The sequence below is a fragment of the Sus scrofa genome, chromosome 8 (genome assembly GCF_054392235.1).
Source record: "Sus scrofa isolate SSC_HxYL_T2T_F1_AM1 chromosome 8, Sscrofa_HxYL_maternal_Yorkshire_Landrace_v2.0, whole genome shotgun sequence".
Taxonomy (NCBI): Eukaryota; Metazoa; Chordata; class Mammalia; order Artiodactyla; family Suidae; genus Sus; species Sus scrofa.
This window is the reverse complement of record NC_139390.1, coordinates 78,184,113-78,211,538: the sequence shown is the minus strand read 5'-3', so window position 1 is coordinate 78,211,538 and position 27,426 is coordinate 78,184,113. Positions and strand designations below refer to the sequence as shown.

At 40.2% G+C, this 27,426-nt stretch overlaps 1 protein-coding gene across 4 annotated transcripts in view; it reads right to left on the bottom strand.

Moving 5' to 3' along the window:
• ART3 (ADP-ribosyltransferase 3 (inactive)) overlaps positions 1 to 27,426 on the bottom strand; it is a 121,315-nt gene that overhangs the window by 4,297 nt on the left and 89,592 nt on the right. For 3 of the 4 annotated variants that reach the window (NM_001244205.1, XM_021100394.2, XM_021100395.2), the window contains exons 3-9: positions 25,764 to 26,472; positions 6,584 to 6,616; positions 5,387 to 5,419; positions 4,401 to 4,430; positions 2,872 to 2,904; positions 2,231 to 2,263; positions 1,056 to 1,088 (exon numbers count right to left, since the gene is read on the bottom strand). In NM_001244205.1, coding sequence (NP_001231134.1) covers positions 1,056 to 1,088; positions 2,231 to 2,263; positions 2,872 to 2,904; positions 4,401 to 4,430; positions 5,387 to 5,419; positions 6,584 to 6,616; positions 25,764 to 26,472 — 904 coding nt within the window. The remainder of the gene's footprint in view (positions 1 to 1,055; positions 1,089 to 2,230; positions 2,264 to 2,871; positions 2,905 to 4,400; positions 4,431 to 5,386; positions 5,420 to 6,583; positions 6,617 to 25,763; positions 26,473 to 27,426) is intronic. The other variant, XM_084970777.1, reaches the window with a different exon arrangement.

The following is a 27,426-nucleotide window of genomic DNA, read 5'->3' as shown; positions in this document are numbered from 1 at the left end:
TGCCCTTTCTGTCCACAGCGTGCACTACCCAAAAACAGCAGTGGCAGCCAAGGCTCAGTATTGTGTGGGTGGATGTCATTTACCAGGTGCCAAAAATCTAATTACCTTAACAGATGATCATCCCACAGCAACACAACCTACCAAAATTATTTGCAAAACACTACACGAACTTGGAAGAAACGGTTCAAGCATTAGCCAGGGCTTGCACCCTGAGTTTTGTCTCTGTGGTCCTTAGAGCCTCTCCCATGAGGTAAACGTGTGTTAAACCACACTTGAAAGATGACAGTTCTGAGGCATAGAGAAGTATTATTATTGTCCACGGCTCTCCAGTAAAATATCAGATTGTGTCCACCTTTTTTTTTTTTTTTTAACTTCTCCTTGTCCCAGGAAAAAATTTTTTGTTTGAGAGCCTTTTTAATTTTCTTCCTCCACATAAGCATAAGTTCTAAGGACTTTCTGAGGAACTTGACAGGAATCACACTGTTCAGTTTCTCTGACCAAAGAAGCTCAAGGCCCCTCAAAATCCTTGCTTTCAGTGACAACCTCACACTTTTAAAATATCTGTTTTCCTGATTTTACCTTAAAGGTAGACTATATCTGCCATGAAATATATACTGGAAAAACATGTGGGGAACCACAAGCTGGTTTGTTTTTTGCTTTTTAGGGCCTGGAAATTCCAGGCTAGGGGTCAAATCGAAGCTCCAGCCGCCGGCCTACACCACAGCCACAGCAACTCAGGATCCAAGCCACATCTGCGACCTACACCACAGCTCATGGCAATGCCAGATCCTTAACCCACTGAGGGAGGCCAGGGATCAAACCCGCGTCCTTGTGGATACTAGTCAGGTTCATTACTGCTGAGCTACAATGGGAACTCCAAGAACCACGAGTTGTAAGGAAATCTGGCCGTAAGTTAGGAGACCTGAGTCCTTCACTCTCACTTCTGCGATCTTGTGCAGAATACTCAGCCTCCCTGCATATCTAGTGGTGACAATTATATACCTATACCCCCCAAACTGGCAGCTTCCTTGCAGGCATGGCCTGGTATCACTTACCAGGTACTGAGAAAGGTTCTGGAATTTTCATTCCTAGATGAGAAAGAAATTTTCAGTGACTTGCAGTTAGCTCCAGTGGGTACAATTTGCAAACTCTTTCTTGTGTGATGAGCTCAAGTGATATAAGTGGCAAAGAACCCACTGCACTGTGGTTTCTGGCTTTTTATAGATGTTCTGGCCACATGAACCCTCACTGTGCAGATCTACATGCCAAGCTCAGAGGAGCCTTCTGCCATGGCGCCCCACTGAGTCGGCCGCTATGCCAGGAGAACATCAGGTTTAGTTATCGGGAGATCTAGATGCTGAGATGTTTGTCAAAGTTGACAGCTTTCGCAAGAAGCTGAAGTTTCTATTGCATGCCTTTAGCTGGAGAATCTAAGGTCTGCATTGCAGGCATCCCGGGCCCAGTAACCTGGCCCTCAGCCATGCCCCCAACAGAGCTAACTTTGCTGCTGGGAACACATGAACATTAGGAAGGAAAGCCACTTTTTCTACCCTCTTCCCCAGCTAAATCTTTGTAGGATAACTAGGAAATATTAATGAATAATAGTCTCATGATAATATCGTATTTATTTATTTATTTATTGTCTTTTGTCTTTTTAGGGCCGCACCTGCAGCACATGAAGGTTCCCAGGCTAAGCGTCAAATCAGAGCCACAGCTGCTGGCCTATGCCAGCTCACAGCAACACCAGATCCTTAACCCACTGAGCAAGGCCAGGGATCAAACCCACAACCTCATGGTTCCCAGTCGGATTCGTTTCCACTAGCAACACGATGGGAACTCCAATATTTTTTTTTTTTTAAACTTTCCTTTTGTGTTTTATTTTATTTATTTATTTATTTATGTTTTCTTTTTTGTTATTTCTTGGGCCGCTGCCATGGCATATGGAGGTTCCCAGGCTAGGGGTCGAATCACAACTGTAGCCACCAGCGGCTCGGATCCTGCAGACACGGGATCCGAGCTGTGTCTGCAACCTACACCACAGCTCACAGCAACGCCGGATCGTTAACCCACTGAGCAAGGCCAGGGACTGAACCCCCAAGCTCATGGTTCCTAGTCGGATTCGTTAACCACTGCGCCACGACGGGAACTCCCCAATATAGTCTTTAATACTCGGGAATTCTCTTCTTCACATTTCCTACTTGGGCCCAGAGAATAAATAAAGCTATCTTACTAGGTATTTGGGTGGCTTCTTGGCTCTTCACACCTAAAGATAGAAATGAATATTGGTTAGTGTTCATCAATTATCTTGCATTGTTAATGCTCCCTTTTGTCTACACCTCCTCTGGGAGGGAGGAAAGAGGGAGGGAAGGAAGGAATGAAGGAGGGAGGGAAGAGCAACAAAAACAGTTTCAATTTGGTCTTCATTCTCTGACTGGACAAAGCCCAAACGCCATATGCTGGACTTCAAGAAAACTTCATGATTTGGCAAACCTTATCTTCATAAAGCAGTCCTAGTACATTGGTTTTTAAATGAAACTGGATTGGGTGTAGGATTCTGCTTGGTTTAGTTCTACTGTCATTATAGTTACAGTTCTATGACCGGGCAGGCTTAATCCCTCTGACCTTCATTTCCATATTTATGCAAAAGAAATACCATGTAGGTTTGTAGTAGGTGATGATTAAAGGTAATGCATTATAAAAGTGCCTACCTAGTACATTATTGCTCAGAATGTAATAAGCCTTCAATAACTAGAGTCCCTCTGTTTGGGCTTAACTCATTCCTCAAACTCCGTGTCCAGTAATGTTAGTTCTGAGAATCCTCATGTCTCCTTGAACCCCGGCAGCTAGTCTCAGGAGTAAAAGGTCACTTACCAGGCGAGACAGTGGAATCCTGGCTTTTCATTCCTAAAGATGAAAATAGGAACTATTTAGTGCTAAATGCAATCAGCTTGAAATTTTAACCTTATATTTATATGGCTGTTTTACAGTGGAAAACTCTAAAAAGCTTTGAGAGATGGCAGTGAATAGGTAAAAGAGAAGATTTAATCCACTGGTGCCTAAGGTACTGCGAGAACTACGGCTAGTGACCCAGGATCACTTCTAGATTAAGCAAACAGCTCCTGTTGCCTTTTTTTTAGATTTAGTCCAAAGACTCTGACCTATATTTCCCATGATTTATTTTTTAACTACAGGTAATTTAGAAAAACAAAGGAAATTATTAAAAATTATTCATAATTCTAGATATCAGAGTTACTCTTAATTTCCGCATATTTTCCTTTCTGTCTCTTTGCATTTCTTTAGCATTTTCCCCAGTTTTATTGAGATATAACTGACATACAACACTACACAATAAGTTCAAGGAGTAGAGCATAATGACCTGAGTTACATATACTGTGAAATGCTTACCACAATAAGTTTAGTTAACACCCAGTATATTGATATAAAAAAAAGAAAAAAATGTTTTCCCTTTGTAATGAGAACTCTTAGGATCTATTCTCTTAACCACTTTCGAATACACCATAAAGCAATTAACTATAGCCATGTAATATATTACATCTCCTGTACTTATTTTCTCTTAACTGGAAGTCTGTATCTTTTTGCATTTTAAAATAAAGTTGCTATCATACTCCATATGCTGGTTTATATCCTATTTTTATTATCACTGTATTATAAGTACTTTCTCATATCTTTAAATATTTTTCAAAAACAAGATTTTTAAATTGATTAGTGTTTCATAATATGTATAAAATTTAACATCACTTGCATAACACTGCAATAAACATTTCTGTACATATTTTGTACACAAATTTTTATGTTCCTTAGGACAAATATCTAAAAATGTTATAGCTGGGTTAAAAGGTATGGACTTTTTTTTTTTTTTTTTTTTTTTTACTGCAACCATGGCATGTAGAAGTTCCCGGGGCCAGGGAATGAACCTGAGCCCCAGCTGTGACCAGCGCCACAAGGCAACTTCTGGGTATGGATAGGTTGCAAGGCTAGTGATACATACTAACTGAAATCGTCTGACTTATATAATGTCATCAGTAACTTATGAGAGTGCTTTTGTCCTAGCACTCTTGAAGAATATCACTTTTTAAAAAGACAAAAACCATGCTGGCAGGAAGCTGAAAATAAGAGTCTCTGGCACTACTTCCTCATGTCTCTCTACCCACTCTGCTAGGATGACCACAGCCTATTAGACAGGAGATACAAAGAGCTGCTGTGTGACCCTTGCGAAGGTTGTCTGGAACTCGGGAGGGTCTGCAGTAGCCCACTTGTACCCTCAGGGGGGCTCTGCCTCTGCTCCACTTTCTGTACCACGCCACATGCCTCCTGCTCTTCTCCTAAGGCAGCTGCTGTCTTGCAAATGCAAGCTTCCAGAGTTTATGAAAATATCTTACCAGGTTCTTCAAGCTTCTGGTTTTTCTCACCTAAGTTACAAAAAGAAACACACCAGTTTTATTGACAGAACGAAGTAATTGGGGGTTACCAAAGACAGAGCAGAACTATTTTCAGATAATATGGCGTAAAGATCCATTTAATATATCCAGTAAACTAATGCCACCAAATTTAAGCGTCAGCCACATTCTAAATGCACCTTGGCTAACTGGGCTGGAACGTTCCTCTGGCCTTTCCCACTAAGAAAAACTGTCACATAGAGCAAGTCTCCTAGCAATCTCCACAAGCTACAAAAAAGTCTGTCCTGAAGAGTTAGCCAAAGTCCCTATGAAGTGACTGGTAAACCTTGTGGCTGCACTGGTTCAATAAGAAGTGTTACTCAGGGGCATGAAATGTTCCACACAAGGACAGGAAAACAGCTTCTAAACATTAGATAAACAACATACTTTTTTGGTTAACTGCCAACAAAGAAAAACACTGTAGCTACATGGGCCAGATACCTAACAGAGAACCTGATGCAAAGAAGTGATCTGGGCCATATCGCCCTAAGCTGATACTTGGGGGAAAAACTGTCTAATTACCCAGGTGTTTCAGTCAAATGACACCACACATCAGCTTGTTTAAGAGAGGCAAACAACTTATTTTTCTACTTTGATCTGGATGTTTGTGTCATACATGCTAATCTCAATGACTGAACACAGAGCTACACAGAAGAGGCCTCAGACCTGTGGAGAGTGACTAGCTCTTCAGGCTGATGAACCTTATTCCCCAGACTGCTTCTATAGTACTCAGATCTTCAGGGAGCCAACTCTCTCATTTGCAGGGAGGTGAATTTCCCCAGACGAGATTCCTTCCCCCTCCCCACTCCTATCTGCCTTCATATGTGCAAAGTACTCTTTTTCTTCTGCCAAGAACTGAACCCGCTTAACAGGAAAGAACTATTAAATATCCATGTAGGGGTTATTTTTACAAACTAGAGCATACTCACCAGGGTTGTAGACATAGATGGGTTGAAAATATTCTGAAACACAAACACATTTTCATTACAGAGTACTACACTCACATGTGAATGATATACTCAGATGTTCAGCTATTTTTTTACATATTTTTTGTTAAAGTATAGTTGATTTACAATGCTGTGCTAATCAGTGTTTTGTGTTTGGTTTGTTTTGTTCAAGGGCTGCACACACAGCATATGGAAGCTCCCAGGATAGGGGTTGAATCCAAGCTGTAGCCACTGGCCTACACCACAGCCACAGTAACACCAACACCAGATCTGAGCCATGTCTTCAACGTACACCACAGCTCGTGGCAATGCCAGATCCTCAACCCACTGAGCAAGGCCAGGGATTGAACCCAAATCCTCATGGGTACTAGTCAGGTTCATTACCGCTAAGCCAGGACGGGAACTCTTAATTAGAGTATTTTTAAATGCTTATAAATAATAAAATTTGAGTTGGCTTACTTTCAAACTTAATGCAAAATACGGCAATATGAGAAATATAAAATTTCAGTTTCAAAAACAAATGGATATAGATTCATTTAAGTTACCTGAAGAAGAATTCATAGAAAAATGAGCCAGGAAGATAGCTAGAAATGGATACATTTTCAAATTTCTTAATAAGGAAATCTTTAAAAGTATCCACCCAAAGCATGAACTGGCCCAAGGCATTTTCTGGTAACTCTGGTTCAAGTTGGTTGGGTCTAATTTGATAATGTTGTTCCTGAATACTCTTAGAACTCTGAAGCAGACAATGCTACTATTCTGTCCCCCTGGCCTGTCCCCTTGAGCTATATTAACTCTATTTTTTCATCAGCCTTCCAAATATTACTTCCTAAGATGTCAAAACATAGGAATATGAATCTAACTCTGTGCAAAGGAGTCATGTAGGGCAATTCACGAGTCCTTAAGTTCCTATAATAACAGGCTAGGGCCAGAGTGGCACAGTCCCTGCATGCCCAAGGCAAAGGCAGTGTGTGAGAGACGAGCCACAGACAAGGTGTGGGGAGAGAGGTGGCCTCCTGCACATCTGCCCACAGAGACAGTCGCAGTAGCACAACTCGGCCTTGAGAAGACAATGGCTGACAGTAGGACAGTATGGGGGGTGGCTCTGACTCAAACCTGTGAGAAATAACACTGACAAAAATTCCTATCACAAAGATAATATTTCAAAGTATATCTTACCCATGTTCTCAACACAATCTGCAGTTTTCAGTCCTGAAACATAAAGATAAAGCTTTATTTATTAGTTAGACAAATCTAACCTAGTAAAAATTTCAAATTGGTCTGTAGCTATTGGTAATCTGTCAGCTACTAGTCTATCACACGCATGATTTAGTGCAAAGCAAAGTACCTCTTTGCATTCATAGTAAGTCACTAAAGCAGTAGACTGAGATACAACAGCTAACATTTCTGGAATTCAGTTTCTTTATCTGTATCTTCTATTGGAAGACAGCTTCAAGTGACCTCTCAAGTCTCATCCAAAGCTAACACTTTCTGATTCTATTCTAGGACTAGTCTGCAAAAGTTAGGAGAAAATTTTGCTATTTAATTAATCCTCTCTTCAGATAACTAAATGTCCTCCTCGACAGCTAACCCATCCCTTTACCATGACAATTCCTATCCACTGGAGAAAAAGAATCTCAATCAGACCTTTGATGTCTCTGAATATATAAACAAATATCCCTTACATTCATATAGAGAAACAAAGTTGGTCTGTCCCAGAACCCTGATTTATAGGCAAGGAAATTCACAATTTTGGGGGAATGGAACATGGCATCTAACAGTACACACATAAGGCCCTAGATCCTCTTGCTTGTGATGCCCTAGAAAAAGTCATCGGGGCCACAGTGACTCTCCTGAGATGTGACATAAGGGGCAGTCTGCTAGCCTGCCCAACAATGGTTAAAGCAGGCAGTTCAGGAGTTCCCATCGTGGCATAGTGGTTAACAAATCCAACTAGGAACCATGAGGTTGTGGGTTTGGTCCCTGGCCTTGCTCAGTGGGTTAAGGATCTGGTGCTGCCGTGAGCTGTGGTGTAGGTTGCAGATGCAGCTCGGATCCCGCGTTGCTGTGGCTCTGGCGTGGGCCGGTGGCTACAGCTCTGATTAGACCCCTAGCCTGGGAACCTCCATATGCCACAGGAGCGGCCCAAGAAACGGCAAAAAACAAAAACAAACAAAAAAAAAAACACAGGCAGTTCAGCAAGAGGGTATTTAGATTTGGTGCCAGCATGAGCCATAGAGGTCCTCCCAGAATGCCGCATGAAGATGTTATGTGTTCTCTTCTCCAAGCCTTGCTAACTCACTGATCTCATCTGCAAGTTCAGCTACCTGAGGGCAAACCTCTTGATCTAAGATGGGGGAGTCTCTGAGAGGTCTGTCTTCACTGTGAGATGCATTCCTCTAGAACCTGCTCTCAAATTCTGCTCCATTCGTGGAGTTTAAACTGGACTTAGTCCAGTTTCTATTGGTTAGGAAATGGTACAAATCTCTAAGAATCTGGATGGTACCCTGAGCGTAACCTCACATATTTGGCTATACAAGGAATTTCAAAACACAGTTCTAGAGACCACTAGAGAATGTTGTCTCAGTAGGAGATGAATAGGTGCAGACCTCACCTACAAGCCTCAGTTGAGAGGAAGGTGAAGGTGAGAGTTGCGGATGAGAAAGCTACAGACATTACAGAGGCCTGGGGACAAGGCACTGGGGGATTTTAAGAGCCTGTATCTTTTGTCTGTGGCACATGTTAGAGCATGTTTCTCCAAGTGTCATCTTCCAATCACATACTTCGGGATCACCTGGGAGCTTAATAAAACTGCAAATTCCAGGACTCTAGATAAGACTACTGATACAAAATTTCTGGGATTGATGCCTATGTAATCTTCATTTTAAGTACTTCAAGTGATTTTTATGCACAAAAGTTTCAAGAGCCTTCTCAGTAGTAGAAAACGGGTATCTCAATGTTTAACACAGAGCCACTTAAAAAAGACTGCATTTCTCCTCCCTATTTGACTCTGGATTTAATTTTCCATTAGGGTTTTCAGCGACAGGGAATAATCAATCAAACTATTTGGGGTTTCTAAGGAAGTAGTAGGGCTGGGGAGAGATCAAGATGGTGGAGTGTAGGAGGATATGGAGCTCACCTCACCCCAACAAACACATCAAAAAGATACCTACGTGTGGAACAATTCTCACAGAAAACCAACTGGAAATTGTTGGAAGATCTCTGATACAACCAAAGCTTCAAAAAAGATGCCAGATGGGACCAAAAAAAAAGGCATCAGAGTGGGACCAGCGCCCCAAGAGGGATCTATAAAGGGGGTAAGGTTCTCATGGGCAGGCCCTTGCTCTGCAAAGACCCCCCTCATCAGAGAAGCTAGAGGAGCCCGGACTCTGCTCATGAGGAGTGCACATGTGCTGGCTTGCTAACTAGCAATCAGGGTAGAGAGAAACAGCTGCCACCTTGCCACACATCCCAGCCTGAAACACATGACGGGTGGGTTGTTAATATGTGTAGCAGCTAGGCACTGAAACTCAGGGAAACAGACCCTGGGAGAGGACACTGCTCTTCTAGGCAGAAACATCCTTGAGAGCCTAGGGCATGGTCTAGGCCAAACCAGAGCCCATTGTCAGCACATGCAGGGCAAAGCTTGGGTCTGCCATCAGAGCCCATTGTTTGCACACATAACAGACTTTGGCTCCACCAGTGGATTTTGCTGGTGTGCATACCAGGTGGCAGGCAGCATCACAGAATCACAGCTTCTGGAGAAGACATACGCAGATGTTCCTTTCTTGGTAGGAGTGCCAACCTCTGCCCAGCTCACACCACAGCTTGGAGCCAGACTAGGGTAGACAGGTCCTGGGAGAACACTATCACAGAGATGGCTCAGGTCCCAGGTGGCAACGTAATCACTTTAATTCTTACAGCCACAACACCCTGGCCCTCAGTACCAGACTAGCTAGGCAAGAAAGGGATGGGACTTTGGACTATCTCTAGGAAAAACCACAGCAGCCTGCATGGGTTAGTGCACAGGTTCACTGTGACCACATGGGCCACACTTAATTCAGTGCTCACCTACGTGAGGACAGAGCACATGCTTAAGGGCAATGGATCTTTATCAAATCAACCCTCAGAGATTCTACTCCAACAACTAGGGTGCAGATCCCATCCTCTGACAGGGCTGTGACAGCCAGGTAGCAAAGACAAGACCCTGCCCGATGTCAAGTATAGGTTCTGGTCACCACAACACCAATCACAACTCCCATCAAGGGGTTAATGGTCAGCACATCCTGAGGGAAGATGTGTCTGGCATCCACACTAAAAGCAGCCCTCACACCCAAAATATTGGACTCATAAAGTCTACTCAGGGACACTCCCACATAAAAGAACAGTCCTTCAAGACCACAGTAGATAACAGTTTCTCCTAAATTCATATAGACGGATAAATTTAAGGAAATTGAAAAAGCAAAGGAACTACTCCCAATGAAAGGAACAAGGGGAATCCCCTGAAAGCACAATGAAATAGACTTCTCCAGCCTACCAGACCCTGAGTTCAAAAAGGAGGCAATGGAAATGCTAAAGTAATTCAGAAAGATTATTGATACACATACAGATCACTGTAAAAAGCATTAGAAACCATAAAGAGGAGAACACAAAATTAACTCAATTGCCAAGAAAAAAAAAATCACTCTAGGAGTTGTGAGCAAAAAAAAAAAAAAAAAAAAAAAATTTCAATCTAGGAGTTCCCACTGTGGCTCAGTGGAGTAAGAATTCAACTAGTATCCATGAGGATGCAGGTTCCAATTCCTGTCCTCACATGGATTAAGAATCCAGTACTTCTGCAAGATGCAGTGCAGGTTGCAGATGTGGCTTGGATCTGGCACGGCTGTGGCAGATGCCAGCAGCTGCAGCTCTGATTCCACACTTATCTGATGTGACCCATAGCCTGGGAACTTTCATATGCCACAGGTGTGACCCTAAAAAGAAAAAAAAAATCAATCTAGAAGCAATGAATAGCAGACTAAATAATGCAGAAGAAATAAGTGATCTGGAAGACAGAAAATGGAAATTGCCCATGAGAAGAGCAGACAGAAAGAGAAATGAAAAAAAAAAAACAAGTAACATATGGGATCTATGGGATAATATAAAATGCACCAACCTATGCATAATAGAAATTTCAGAGGGAGAAGAGACAACTAGTGAGAATGTGTTTGAAGGAATTATAGCTGAAAACTTTCCAAACCTAAAAAAAGCAAACAGGTAGCTAGGTACAGGGAGCATAGAGCACCCCAAACAAGATGAACCCAAAGAGATCAACACCAAGACATCATAATTAAAATGGAGAAAGTTAAAGATAAAGAAGAATCTAATGGCAGCAAGAGAAAAACAGTCAGTTACAAAAGAATTCCCGTATGGCTATTTGCAAATTTATCTGCAGAAACTTTGCAGGCCAGAAGGGAGTGGCATCATATTTTTAAAGCCTTGGAGGAGTTCCCATTGTGGTTCAGCAGAAATGAAACCGACTAGGAACCATGAGGTTGTGAGTTCGATCCCTGGCCTCACTCAGTGGGTTAAGGATCCAGCGCTGCCGTGAGCTATGGTGTAGGTTGCAGATGTGGCTCGGATCTGACATTGCTGTGGCTATGACATAGGCCAGCAGCTATAGCTCCGATTAGGCCCCTAGCCTGGGAACCTCCATATGCTGCAGGTGCAGCCCTAAAAAAAAAGACAAAAATAAATAAATAAAGTCTTGAAAGTAAAAAGCCTGCAACCTAGGATAATCTACTCAGCAAGATTATCCTTTAGAATGGAAGGAGAAAGACTTTTTCAGACAAGAAAAAACTAAAAGACTACAGCAATATTAAACCTAACCTAAAAGAAATATTGAAACATCCTCTCCAAACAGAAAAGAAGCAGCAATCTATAGGAAAAGTCACAATAGGAAAGGCAAATATATAAAAGGACTGAAGATCACTTAAATAAGCCATATTGAAATTAAAAAACAATCAAAAAGTTTTGTAAAAGTGATTGTAACTACAATTAACAGCAAAAGGAAACATGATCCCTGGCCCAGGAACTTCCACATGCCATGAGCACACAGCACTCCCCCACCCCCCAAAAAAAGGATAAACATGAAGATGTAAAATACGACATCAAAATAACAAAATAGGGAGAGGGAGGTAAACAAATGTAGATCTTTTAAAATGTGCTTGAACTGGAGTTCCCATCATGGCTCAGTGGAAATTAATCCAACTAGGAACTATGAGGTTGCAGGTTCGATCCCCAGCTTTGCTCAATGGGTTAAGGATCTGGCATTGCCACAAGCTGTGATGCAGGTCACAGATGCGGCTAGGATCTGGCGTTGCTGTGGCTGTGGTGTAGGCTGACAGCTGCAGCTCCAATTGGACCCCTAGCCTGAGAACCTCCGTATGCCGTGGATGTGGCCCTCAAAAAGACAAAAGACAAAAAAATAAAATAAAAATGTGTTTGAACTAACATGATAATCAGTCTAAAGCAAGTAGATATAGTTATGGGTTAACATACTTGAAAACCAGAGTACCCACAAAAAAACCATATAATAGAGTCACAAAAAAAGGAATTCAAAGCATAATTCAAAAGAAAACCATTAACCACACAAAGAAAAAAATGAGTAAGGAAGAACTACAAAATCACCTGGAAAATGTTTAAAATGGCAATATATACATACTTGTCAATAATTACTTTAAATGTCAATGGACTAAATATTCTGATTGAAAGAAACAGTGGCAGATTGAAAAAAAAAAGTCTATAATATGCTGCCTACAAGAGAAACTCATTCTAGGGCAAAAGACATACACAGATTTAAAGTAAGGAAATGGAAAAATATATTTCATGCAAATGAAAACAAGAAAGCAGGGGTAGCAATACTCATATTGGACAAAACAGACTTTAAAACAAAGTCCATAAAGAAAGACACTATTTAATGATAAAGAGATCAATACAAGAAGAGGATTTTACATTTTTCAACATATATGCATCCAATATAGGAGCACCTAGATATATAAAACAAACATTAACGGACATAATAAAGAGAGAAAGTGACAGGAATACAATAGTAGGAGACTTTAATACTCCACTGACATCAACGGACAGATATTCCAGACAAAATCAGTAAAGCAACAGAGATTCTACATGACACACAATAGGCCATTTGGACGTAACTGACATCTATAGGACACTACATCCCCAAACCCCAGAATACATATTCTTTCAAGTGCTCCTGGAACACTCTCTAGGTTAGACCACAAACTAGGACACAAAAACAAGTCTCAACAAATTTAAGAGGATCAAAATTATTTCAAGCATCTTTTCTGACAATAGATTGAAACTAGAAATCAACCCTGGAAATAAAAATGGGGAGAAAAAAGATCAGATGAAGTCCAAACAATATGTAACTAAAAAACTAATGGGTCAATGAGGAAATCAGAAAATACTTCAAGGCAAATGACAATGAAAACACAACCTTACAAATCTATGAGATGCAGCAAAAGTAGTTTTAAGAGAGAAGGTCATAGCAATACAGGAATTAAGAAACAAGAAAAGTTTCAAATAAACAACCTAACTTATCACCTAAAAGAGCTAGAAAAAGAATAAACCAAACCAAAACTCGGCAGCAGGAACAAAATAATAAAGATCAGAGAAAAAAATAAATTAAAATAAAGATCAAAAAACAATAGAAAAGATCAATAAAACTAATGGCTAGTTTTTGAAAGGATGAACAAAATTGACAAACCTCTAGCCAGACTCACCAAGAAGAAAAGACAGAGGACCCAAATAAAATAAGAAATGAAAAGATGAGATATAACAACCAGTACTGCAGAAATACAAAGAATTATAAAAGAATACTATGAGCAATTATATGCCAACAAACTGGAAAACCTAGAAGAGATGGACCAGTTTCCAGAAACATACAGCTTGCCAAAACTGAGTCAAGAAGAAACAGATAATCTGAACAGACTGATCATTAGAAGTGAAATAAAATCCATAATTTAAAAACTCCCTGCAAACAAAAGTCCAAGAACAGATAGTTTCACTGGGGAATTCTACCAAACACATAAAGAATTTATAACTATCCTTCTCTCCTTCTCAAACTATTCCAAAAGACTGAAAAGGAGGGAAAGCTCTTAAAATCATTCCATGTGAAGGCATCATCACGCTGATATCAAAACCAAAGACACTACAAAAAAATGAAAATTACAGGCCAATAGCTTCGATGAATATGGATTCAAAACCTCAAAAAAATATTAGCAAACCAAATCCAACAATATATAAAGAGGGTTATGCACCATGATCAAGTTGGATTCATTCCAAGGTCACAAAGATGGTTCAACATAAGTAAATCAATGTGATATACCACATCAATAAAAGACAAAAACCACATGATCATTTTGATAGGTATACAAAAAGTATGTGATAAAATTCAGCATCCATTCATGAAAAAAATTCTTACCAAAGTGGGTACAGAATAGCTCAACATAATAAAAGGCATTTACAACAATCCCACAGCCAACATCATATTCAGTGGTGAAAAGCTGAAGGTCTTCCTGCTAAATTCAGGAACAATACAAGGATGTTCATTCTCACAATTTCTATTCAACACAGTATCAGAAGTCATAGCTACAGCAATCAGACAAAAAATAAAATTTGAAGGGAAGAGGTAAAGTTGTCACTATTTGCAGATGACATGATGTTCTATATAGAGAACCCTAAAGACTCCACACAGAAACTATGAGAATAAGTGAATTCAGCAAGGAAGCAGGATAAAAAATTGATGTACAGAAATCTGTTGCATTTCTTTAAACTAACAATGAAATACCAGAAAGAGAAAGTTAAAATAATAATCCTGTTCAAAGTAACATCAAAAGAAATAAAATACCAAGGAATAAACTTAACCAAGGAAGTCAAAGACTCTGCACACTGAAAACTATAAAACACTGGAAAAGCAAACTGAATATGATTCAAAGAAATGGAACAATATTCCATGTTCTTAGACAGGAAGGATTAATACCATTAAAATGGCCATACTACTCAAAGAAATCTAAAGTTTTAATGCTATCCCTATCAAAATGCCCATTCCATTTTTCACAGAACTATAACAAATAATCCGGAAATTTATATGGAATGACAAAAGACCCAGAAACATCCTGAGGAAAAAGAACAAAGCTGGAGGCATAACTCTCCTAGGCGTCAAACAATACTGCAAAGCTACAGTAATCAAAACAACAGCATAGAATTGGCACAAAAACAGACATAGGGATCAGTGAAAGAGATTAGAGAGCCCAAAAATAAACCCACTATGGACAATTAATCTTCAACAAAAGAGGCAAGAATATACAACTGTGAAGAGACAGTCTATTTAGCAAGTGGTGTTGGGAAAAGTTGGACAGCTGCATGTAAATCAATGAAGTTAGAACTTAGCCTCCTACCATATACAAAAATAAGCTCAAGATGGCTTTAAGTCTTAAATATAAGACAAGACACCACTGGAGCTTCTGCTGTAGCACAACAGGACTGGCAGTGTCTTGGGAGTGCCGGAATGCGGGTTTGATCCCTGCCTGGCACAGCAGGTTACAGATCTGCTGTTGCCGCAGCTTCAGCTTAGTTTGAGGCTGCGGCTCAGATGTGATCCCTGGCCTAGGAGTTCCATATGCTGCAGGGCGACCAAAAACGGAAGAAAAAAAAAGAAAAAAGAAAGATAAGACACATTAAAACTCCTAGAAGAGAACAGAGACAAAAACATTCTCTGACATAACTGTAGCTTTATTTTCTTAGATTAGTCTCCCAGAATAAAAGAAATAAATAAAAAAAACAAACAAATGGGATCTAATCAAACTTAAAAGCTTTTGAAGAGTAAAGGACACCATCAACAGAACAAAAGGACAAGCTACAGGATGGGAGAAAATATTTGCAAATGACAGGACTGACAAGGGGTTAAAATTCGAAATACATAAATAGCTCATACAATTCAATATAAAAAAATCCAAACAAAAAAGGGAAGACAATTTGAATATTTTTCCAAAGAAGACATACAGATGGCCAACAGGCACTTGAAAAGATGCTCACACTAATTGTTAGAGAAAGGCAAATCAAAATCACAATGAGATATCTCACACCTACTGGAATGGCTATCATCAGAAAGTCTGCAAATGATAAATGCTGGAGAGGGTATGAAGAGAACCTGCCTACACAGTTGATGGGAATGTAAATTTGTGTAGCCAGTATGGAAAAGAGTATGGAGGTTTCTTAAGAAACTAAAAATAGAGTTACCATGTAATCCAGCAATCCCATTCCTCGGCATATATCTGGAAAAGATGAAAATTCAAAAGGAAACATGCATGTCAATGTTCACAGCAGCACTATTTAGAAGAGCTAAGACATGGAAACTAAGTAAGTTCCCATTAAGTGATGACTGGTTTAAGAAGATATGGTGTGTGTGTGTATATGTACACACACACATATATATATTAGTCATAAAAAATGAAATATCGCCATTTGCAGCAACATGGATGGACCTAGAGAAGCAATAAGCCAAAGACAAATATTATATATCACTCATACACAGAATCTAAAAAATAATACAAATGAATCTTCATACAAAGTAGACTCACAAACACAGAAGACAAACTTAGTGTTACCAAAGAGAAAAGGGTGGAATGGGGAGAGTTAAATTAGGACTATGGGATTAACAAATATAAACTACTATATGTAAAATAGATAAGCAATAAGGATTTTCTATGTAACACAGGGAACTATATTCAATATTGTGTATTACCTACAATGGAAAATAATCTGAAAAAAATATATATAGCTGAATCACTTTGCTGTACACCTAAAATTAATGCAACTGTGAATTAACTATACCTTAGCAAAAAAAAAAAAAAAAAGTAGCAGGATTAAACATGGGTAAGAGATTGATCAGAAACAAATAGCAGAAGGCACAAATATACTGGGATTGGGAAAGGGAACATAATCACAGGTTCAGCAGGTGTGAAAAAACATGGGATTATGGCCGCACCTGCAGTAGACAGACGTTCCTAGGCCAGGGATCAAATGCGAGCTGCAGCTAACCTATGACTTAGCTGCAGCAATGCTGGATCCTTTAACCTACTGTGCAGGGCTGAGGATTGAACCCACATCTTCACAGTGACCTGAGTTGTTGCAGTTAGAGTCTTAATCTAACGCACCACAGCAGGAACTCCAATGCCAATAAATTTGAAATGTAAGACAAATGGACAAATTCCTAGAAATACATAACTTATCAAAAGTAACTCAAATTTAAAAACTCAAATAGTCTTATAATGATTTAGCAGTTTAAATTTTTTCCACAAAGAAAAATACAGGATAGTTTTGTTTTTACAGACTACTGAAGAGAAAGGAGCTACACAGAGAACCCCAAATATCTTCAAAGTGTTTTCCTTGAGAATTCGGCAAGTACTAATCAGTTTAACTTGTGTGAGGCAACTACCCAAGGCCAGGGAAAAAACCCAGAGGATGAAGAACAGTGGGTATTCCTGCCAGCCACACTGGAAAAGCTAAAAAGTCATCATTAAGCAGGGAACTCTACAGTAAGAAGCCTTAGCATAGCAGCCAGACAACAGTAAATAAAGCCTTTCCAGGGGTCCCTATCTCCTTTGGATCTCAAAAAATTACAATTTCTTGGCTGACTGGAATTTCTGGCAATATGCGTTGGCCACCAGGCTTTTGACACCATGACTTCCTCCCACTAGTAGCGGTAGGGCCTGAAACAGACTGTCCCACTGAAAGAAAAGTCATGACTCTGACCCACTATTTTATTGTGCAACAGGTTCATTTTGAAGGAAATTTCTAAATTTCCATGAAGTAGGACAAATTCCCAAAAGTTCTGTTTTCACATGGAAATTTTACCTTTAATTTAAGGGCCAAATTTGGCTCCTAGGTAAAGCCTTAGCCACATTCACAAATTAATGGCTGCCCATCTGTCAGACCTGAAATTTTCCAATAGTGATGGAGGTGTCCCTGAATGCCAGCAAATTCATAGAGGTACCGAGGGATATCTTAGAATTTCAAGAAAAACACAACCATACTTGTTATTTTTCAGACACACACATGAACTACTAGCTTTAGGTAGAAGACAATTTCAAAGTTATGTTACATTCTGTTCCATCCTATATATGTTATGAAGCTGGGTTTTCAGCAATTGTTGTGATAAAAAGCAAATATATGTGAAAAATCAATGTGGATCAAGAAATAAGGTGTGGTTAATCTGAATCCAAGATTTGAGAAACTGTGCAGTGTCTAATTGGCACATTTATCCCATTAACAAGTTATTTTGTCTAAGAATGAAGTAACAGTACTTAAAATTTTTATATATGTTTCTTCTTAAAACAGCTATGAAGACATGAGGACATAAATACATACCGAGTTGTTTGATTTTACTTAATAAATGGAACTTTTAGGTAGTTATTTTAGCATAGGAATACTGTGAAAAAAAAATTATGACAACATCAAGGAGATCATGAACTGAGAAAGTGAGTGAGCCTTGGCATTAGACAGTACAAAGCCTTACCTACTACTTTATCCAAACTATTAGCTCAATGGGGTGGGGGGGGTCATACCTACAAGACTTCACATCTGAAAAGACAGCACAGTTCTCTAAGAAAAGAGCCTACCCTTAAGGTAAGCAAATCCAATGCAATGTTGCATCCATTCACTGCAGTGATAACTCATTCATTGCCTTAGATGCTGTGTGAGGAGCTGAACTTCAAATGGTGATCCTGTTAGTGAGCACCCCCATTTGGGAACTGACTGAAATCTACCTTTGTATACACTCATTTGCCAATTCTAATGCCCTAGCTGTATGACCAGGTTGTCAAGGTCCCTAGCATTGGATTACTAAAGAAAGAGAAAATTATACGCAGTACCTATCTATGGAAACAAATGCAGCAAATACAACTCATGAACTCAATTTTTATGTTAACCACATACATGCTCATGTTAACTGACTGCATCTAAAGAAAAGTCTCTGGAAACTGACAGAGCAAATCAAGCATGCGTGGCCACTGTCTCTAGTACAGTTTCTGGCTCTACATGTAAATCTACGACAGTAAGGAAATCACCTATAAAGGATGAGAACTTCAAATTAAAAATTCTAACAGCCTCCCCAGTGAAGATCTGTACAGGGCTGACCGGTCTGGTGTCTTTGGCTTTTTATGAGCTGCACACAACCATGTTAACCTCTGCTTGGGCTGAATTCCCAGGCCCCAAATATAAGAGCCTGCACAGGTCTACTTGTTCTGACTCAGGGGATGGATAAACAATCATATAATATCTGCTTTACTTAGATAAATGAACATGTATTTCATATAACCTCAGTTAAAAGACAGATTATATTAATCAAATAAAAAATATAAGTATATGAAACTGGATGCTGATTTTGCTTCCAGTAATTCTACAGCTACTCTCCTCTGCCTGAAGAGGTTACCACAGAATTCATTAGTATGGAAAAAGAAAAGCCAATTTGGGGCATCCACAAGAGGAGGTGACAGAGTATAACGGGTTGAGATTATGGTAGGCAGCTTTTTTTTTTTTTTTGCCACACTTTTGTCATATGGAAATTTCCAGGCCAGGGATTGGATCTGAGCTGCAACTTTCACCTACATCGCAGCTACATCACAGCTTTGCAGCTACATCACGGCTTCATCAATGCCGGGTTTTTAACCCACTGTGCTGAGTCAGGCATCAAAACCATGCCCGCTGCATACAGACACAATGCCAGGTCCTTAACCACAGTGGGAACTCGGGACCTCCATAGGCAGCTTCTGACATAACTCCCAATAACTCTGGCCCCTAGTATTCACACCCTTACTTAATCCTCTCATGTGTGGAATGAACCTAGTAATCTGCTTCTAGCAAACAGAGGAAAAGTGATGCAGGTCAGTTCCATAACTAAGCTACAAGAGACTGACTTGCTGGCTCTCTCCCTTGCTCACTCTGATGAAGAAAGGTGCCATGCCTTAAAATAGTCCCTGGAGAGAATTACGTAGTTAGGAACAAGGGAGGCCTCTAGCCAACAGCTCATGAGGAATTAAGGTCTTAGTCAACAGCCCACAAGGAACTGAATCCATGTGAGTGAGGTGGGTAGATCTTCCCCTGTCAAGTCTTATGATGAATGCGGCCTTGTAGGAGACCCAGAGTCAAAGGATCCAGCTACATTGCACCCAGACTCCCGAATCTACGCCAACTATGAGAAAATAAATGTTGTTTTTAGCCACTCAATCTTCGAGTAATTTGTTATGCAGTGATGGATAACTAATATAGGGGTGAGGGTCAGTTTTATGTGTCAACTTGTTTAGGATATCGTCCCCAGTTATTCAAACAATCTAGTTGTTGCCTATGGGAGTAAAATCTATAATCAGTTAACTTTATGTCAGGGAGATTATTTTAGATAATCTGATGGACCTGATTCAATCATTTGAAAGACCTTAAGAGTTTAGACTTCTCAAAAGAAGAAATTCTGCCTGTGGACAGCAACTTTAACTTATACCCAAGAGTTCCAGCCTGTCCTTCCTGACAGCCTGACCTATGGACTTGTCTTGTCAGCGCCTATAATTGCCAAGGCCAATTCCTTGCAACTGATTTCTCTGGTTGAACTGTGATAAAATCAGTATGAACAAATCTGGTGGGGAAAGTCTGGAGAAGGTTGGTAATAAAAAAAATTTCCCTTTTCCTAAAAACAGGAAATAAAGTCTGAACAGCCTTCCATAATGTTCTAGGCACTGACTCAATGTGAATTTCTCAAGGTAATGAGTCTGTCACTTTCCATCTGGTCTATCTATACGGAATCTTATTGACTCCATAACTCCAGATAACAGCACAGACACTGCTACCTAGGGAAGGCTAAAAAAGAGTGTCTATCAGAACCAATGAAGGTACTTATATTTAAAGAGCCCACAAGTGCTAAGGGTGGATTTATAAAATATGAATCTGGATAGCCCTGTAGGTTCATCATCTTTCCCCCTTTTGATGGCTTAGCAGAGAGTTGGCTCCATAGGTCTGAGTAAGCTCAACAAAACAGCTTAATTCCAGCCACTGGAGTCCAGAGGCTCTTCCTTTCTAAAAGTTATTTCCAGCCAAGAAATGTTGATACTCCCTGCTCCCATGACTCTATTAATATGCAAAGTATGTTTATGTGTGTGTGCATGTGTGTGTATATATATGTGTGTATATATATATATATACACACACACACACGGGCACACACACACACACATATATACAAAGAGAGAGACAGAAAGAAGAGAGTGTGTCTGGTCCCTCTCTTTAGAAACACTGTCCAAAATGCCAGTTCATCTAGTATGACCTGCCTTTTCAGTAAAGTAATGAGAGTTCAGGGGATGATGTACGCTCCACTATTTCTCTGCTTATAAGTTTTCTGACAATAAACCATATGATACTTGTACTGTAAGGTGCATGGAATCCCAAAGTTATAGCTTCTTATCAGGTCGTTATACCCTACAGTGATCCCAAGTGCAGTTTTTCTTTTCTGGGGGCTGTACCTGCAGCATACGGAAGTTTCTGGAGCTAGGGGTTGAATCAGAGCTGTAGCTACCAGTCTACACCATAGATAGCCACAGCAGCTATATCCGAGTGCATCCACAACCTAGTCTGCTACTTGCAGCAACGCCAAATCCTTAACCCACTGAGTGAGGCCAGGGATCAAACCCATATCCTCATGGATACTAGTTTCTAATGGGATCATTTTAAATGATAAGGAATGTAGCCTGATTACACAGCTGATATTCTACTTTTATCAAATTTCTAGGAAAACAGTATAGAACCTAGGAGTTCCCAATATGGCTCAGTGGGTTAAGGACCTGATATTGTATCTGTGAGTATGCGGGTTCAATCCCTGGCCTGGCTCAGTGGGTTAAGGATCTGGGGTTGTTATAAACTGCGGCGAAGGTCACAGATGCAGCTCAGACCCCATGATGCAGTGGCTGTGGCATAGGCTGGCAGCTGCAACTCCAATTTGACTCTTGGCCTGGGAACTTCCATATGATGCAAGTACAGCCATAAAAAGAAAAAAGAAAAAAAAAAAAAAACAAGAAGGTGGTGGTTAACCTGTGGTAATTTTCTATAATGATGGATTAAGGTTTTGGTACCATTTACTCCCACAATCTTGGATTAATATGAGTATCTCTGATCACCAGGAATTATATTATCTACCAGGATATTGATATTCTCTCCACTTCCTAACCAACTGAACTATTTCCTTTAGCTAACTAGCTAACTACCTAACTAGTTAGGCTCCACATACATTTTTATCTTGGAAATCATAAGCAAGTTTGTTTATTTCTTTATTGGTCTTTTTGTCATTTTAGGGCCGTAGCATATGGAACTTTCCAGGCTGGGGGTCCAGTCAGAGCTGTAGCTGCCGGCCACAGCCACAGCAGCTGGGGATCCGAGCCACGTCTGCGACCTATACCACAACTCACAGGACAATGCTGGATCCCTAACCCACTGAGAGCAAGGTCAGGGATTGAACTCGCCTCCTCATGGATACTAGTCAGGTTCGTAACCACTGAGCCATGACGGGAACTCCAAAAAGCAAGTCTAGAATAACACAGGACTGTGTTAGCACACTAAATTTAGTACAGTATAATTTATTTATTTTTGGTCTTTTTTGGCATTTCTTGGGCCATTCTCGTGGCATATGGAGGTTCCCAGGCTAGGGGTCTCATCGGAGCTGTACCCACCGGCCTACGCCAGAGCCACAGCAACTCGGGATCCGAGCTGCGTCTGCAGCCTACACCACAGCTCACGACAATGCCAGATCCTTAACCCACTGAGCAAGGTCAGGGACCAAACCCACAACCTCATGGTTCCTAGTCGGATTCGTTAACCACTGAGCCACGATGGGAACTCTTAGTAAGTATAATTTTTTAATCACTTTTAGAAATGTTGCCTTTTTTCATCCAGAGTTCTACTAAGTCACAATGGAATAAGGTTCTGACTATACTCTCCTGGATTGAGCTTTAAAAACCTGTTTATTATCCTTTAGTGTTTCTATCAGTCTAGCTTTACTAATCACTTTAGGGTGTTTTTGATCCTGAGTTCCCATCAGTTATCTCCAGGTGGCAGCAGAGAACACTGGTTAGACTCTGGCTTAGGGTAAAAACAATGAAGTGCAGTGGAGCTCTTGTCAGACAGAGCTCTCCAAACAAATAGCACCCGTGAACCTCCATAAAGGTTTTCCCTTGTGGTTGGTCTGAACATTAACCTGCTGTGCCAGGGATAAAACCCGAGTCCTCACAGATACTAGTAGGGTTCATTACTGCTCTGCCACCACGAGAACTCTCCATGGTCAATTCCAAACCCCTGTGATGTATGAGGATTTGGGAAGAGATAAATGCCCCCAGTTAGCTCCCTTGAGCTGGTATGAGCCAGCTTCACTGGCCTGGATTTTGGTCAGGTCTAATGTGTGGCTGAGTGAGGGAAATCGGCACTTTCCTCTGGACACATATTTACCTGCTCCAGTCTTCACCTGCCCCTTCAAGGAGAATAGTCTCCCTTCCAACTCAGGGCCAGGACTAGGGTGAGGCAAGTGAGATGCCCACAACGCAAAATTTAAGGAGGCACTCCCTCTAGGATCATACAGATGCAGATGATGCAAGTATACAACCCTAAGCATGAAAATTCCCTTAAAATTTTGTGCCTCAGGGACCTCAATGCACATAACTTAAATCAAAAGTGGACCAGCTCCCTTTCCCAACCCCTACCCCTATGTATAATATCTCATCAGCACTCCTCTACTCATTCTTTTAAAAATTTTTTTTTTGGTATCTCAATGTCTTGGTACATTGAGTCAAAGTCTAAAAGTCTATCTCACTTCCAAGGCCTACTGCAATACTTGCTCTGCTTAAACAGCAGACATGGATTTGGGTTCAGTTAGACAATCATGCTCTTAAGATCCCAAAAGGCAGTCCCCTCACCAGTTTATTCAGTTGTGCAGACGACTGCAAGGCAGGGAATACAGCATACTGTTAATAGGGTAGCATGAGCTACATACCTTCAATGCAAGTCCTCATAGCATTTCAGGGCTATCCTTCAGCCCCTAGAATGGCATCTCAGGCACAAGGAAAAAGACTACACAGGTGGGTGCAGGAACCATGGTGGCTTAGGAGTCTCATGCTACATACAGAAGAGAACATCTCTTGTATCTATCAGTTCATGCCTGCACTTCTAGGACTCAACAAGAATTCCTTGATAGGTCACATCATATACAAGAATGCCTAAAGCTATGGTCCCTGCTCCCCGCCCCTCAAGTTTTTAGAGCTCATTCACAACCTCCCAGCTCAGATGCATTTTACTGAGGGTTATGTTTATCATTAGGCAGTGTTGCATGTTACACGAAGTCATTCCACCTCTGGTAAGTTAGAGAAAACAGCGCTAGAAGACCAACAGGAGGCTATTTACATAGGAGGAAGGAGAAAGGGTTGTATTAATATTTACTCATATACACCAAGACACAGTACCATAACATTTCAGAATGTTGAGGATAAAGAAAACATCCTAAAACCTTCCAGAGGAAAAAAATGGGTCTCATTCCAAGTTTCAGTAATTAGAATGGCTTTACGCTTTTTAACAGCAGCATGAGAAACTAAAAGATAATGGAGGAGCATCTCTAAAATTTCAAGGAAAATAATTTCCAAAACAGAAACACAAATCTACAAACTATTATTCAAGCCTAAAGATAAATTTTTCAGACATACAAAGTCTTAGAAAATTTGCCTCACTATCCTTTCTCTCAGAAAACTTCTGAAGAACCCTATCCCCCTGCCACCCTAAGGAGTAACTCAAGGAAGAGAAGGAAAAGTAAGAAGATATAGGGGATTCCTCATAGGGCAGAAGCAAAAGAAAGTCTCAGAATAGTAGTGAGGAGAGATTTCAGGCCATTTTCATAAAGCAGGATGATGGAATCCAGAGGGAATATATTCAGGAAAAAAGAAGAATGTATCTGATATGTCTAAATGTATTAAGAAGAGACTTATATTTCTAAGGATTCAGGGGGTAAATTACTAATGGGATATTAAAAGCTAAAGAAGCAGAAAATCATACAACTAATAACTCTGGGGTGAAAGAAGTACTTAAAAAGAAAAACGTACCAATTTTTACTACCCTGGGAGAATGGGAAGGGAAAATGCACAAATATTGAGGGTGGTGGTTATCAGATACTTTGAATTTACTGACATAACAGCTATTTCTCATTGCTGTCTCCCCTCCCTCCCTACATGATCGAGACTGGAAAAGCTAATTCTCTCTTTTCAAGATTTTCTTGTAGTTACAGATGGACAAGTAGCTGTTCTGGTCAATGATATGCAATCAGAAATCTACTCAGAGTTTCTAGAAAAGCTTCTACTCTAATTAAACAGGCAGATTTGGCAGCCACCCTCCTTTCCTTCCTTTTTGTCTTAAATATGGATTGATGCCTACAGCTGCCAGCAGTCACCCTGCAAAACATCACCCATAATCCTACATGCTAAAGCTGGCAGACAAGAAAAACACAGAGAGTCTGAGTTACTGATTATGTAGCTGAGTTCCTAGACCAACTATGGACAGCCCACCTCTAGACTTCTTATTAAATGGGAGCCACCAGGCAGGATTTATGTTATAGCTGAATTCAATAAAGAATTCCTACCTAATGCAAGGTATGCTAAATACTCATTCTCTATAGTGGGAAGTCAATAAATAATGCATAAAAATTTTAAAATCCAGAAACAACATACTGAAGTATGCTATTTACTTAGAAACATGCCAGTAAGCACCTGAAAAAATAGCTTAAAAAAAGAAGAAGAAAAAAAGGATGCCACTGAGGAGTGGGAATTGGGAACAAAAAGGGGTGGGGCAGGAAGTTGCTATTTTTCACTGTAAGCCTTTTAAGAAAGGTTTAGAATCAGATACTGCTTTGCTGTGAGGGGCTATCCTGCGCATTGTTTAGCAGTGTTCTTTGGCCTATATGCACGAGATGCTAATATCAACTAGAGACAGTTATGACAATTAAAAATGTTTCTAGCTACTGTCAACTGACCCTACGAGGCAAAAGGCCCCTGGCTGAGACCCAATGCCTTAGATTACTATTTTATTTTTTCAACTTTCAATCATACTGTTACATATTATTTTGATAAAATAAAATTATGGAAAAAGAAACAGGAAAGGAACTAGACAGGAGACTGGAGATGTCTCTTTTCCTTTCAAACACCTCCGAATTTCCTTCCTGAGCTCTCCCTAGGCCTAAGAATCCCCTCCTTCCCTCCCAGACAAGCACAGACGGAACAGAGACACTTACCACCTAGAAACGCACACTCGTAATGGCTGCAGGTCTTGTTTGTGCTTTGAAGGATAAGATTATTGCTAGTCCCATCTTGTGACACATGAAAAACCTCATTCAGAGGTATTAAAATAATTGTTTCACTTTCTTTATCAGAAAATGTTTCAATGGCAACTCCAAAGCACGTACGGATGGTTAACAGGATGTGTTGGTGAGTAGCAGCTTGAGGTTTGGCTGAATATGCCAAAGTGAAATGGCCCAATCTGGCTTGGTTTAGCCCTCCAAATGTAAATGAAGTATTCTGGCTTATGCTATACACCACATTTTTGTAACTCTTCTCACAAGATCTCAGCAACTGCAGGGCTTTTGTCAGGTAAAAATGAAAAGCTTTGAACTGGAAGCCATAGACATAATCTTTTCGAGATTGGCCAGCCATTTTCACAGCTTCATTGAACAGATGATAAAAGGCAGTTTGCTCTTGAGCTTCAGAAATATATGCCATCAGAGCTATTCCATGGTTATCCTTAAAAGCCACAGGGAGAAAGAGCCGAGTCTTCCGAGTTTCCCATTTGGCTTTTGCATTTTCCCACACATCTTCCAAGAGCTGGAGGCTTGCTTTTTCCTCCTTGAGCAACTGGGGAACATATTTGATTTCCATCCTGTCTGTGCATTTCAGGTATTCATCATCAAATGCATTATCTGCCATATCTAACATTTCAGCCTTTACCTTCAAAGGAAAAGAAAATTAATACTCTCGAAATTAAGGTATTTGCGTATCATTTTCTCTTAATTACTGCCTCCATTCTCTCATGTCCGGCCAAAACTCTCACCCTTGTTTACAATGATATGTTTTTCCATGTAGGAAATACATGTAGGATATGTTTTTCCATGTAGGAAATACATTACAATGCTTGTGATAACTTCTCTTTTGTGACCTATTTGTATGAAAGAATAAATATTGGTGGATGAGAAGTATGAGCATGACCATGCCTATAACTCATTCATCTGAACCCTGTAGTACATGGGAAGAACAATGAGTATGAAATTGAAGAAATGAGTGGCAGTCCTGGCTCTGAACAACATTCTTAGCTAGATTTCCTCAACCATTCAAGGCTGTTGAGTGAATCCGAAATATCTGGTGTGAAATATTCTACATGATGGATAAATACATAATGGCAAATACAGCCCCCTTTTCTTAGAGGACATTTTCTCCCTTGTCTGTGTGGTTTGGCTAGGAATGATTCTGCCTCTTCAGCATCTATGATAAACAATGATGCAGGCTTAAAAACCAGAGCACTCCCAGAAAAACCAAAAGGCTTTCTTTGCTTATAACCATAAGCTCTAAGGATAACTACTGGTTTCAGACAGCCAACAGTTATCCTTTCAGTTCCACAGAGAATCCTGGGACTGAAGCCGGATTACAGTTGGCCCTCTGTACCATAGGGTCATGCATGTGTGCATATGGAGGGCAGGCTGTTTTATACTGTAAGTTCTACAAGGGCAAGATATGTATTATATTTATCTTTCAAATTCCAAGAATCTAGCATAGCAACTGGCAAAATATTCAAGTGAACTTAAATAAGAACCTTGTGCTCTGGTCTATGGATCAAAACACAGGATGAGTAAATCTGCCCAGAGACACCATCTGAGGGTTTCTACAAATAAAAAGGTACTGCCCTCC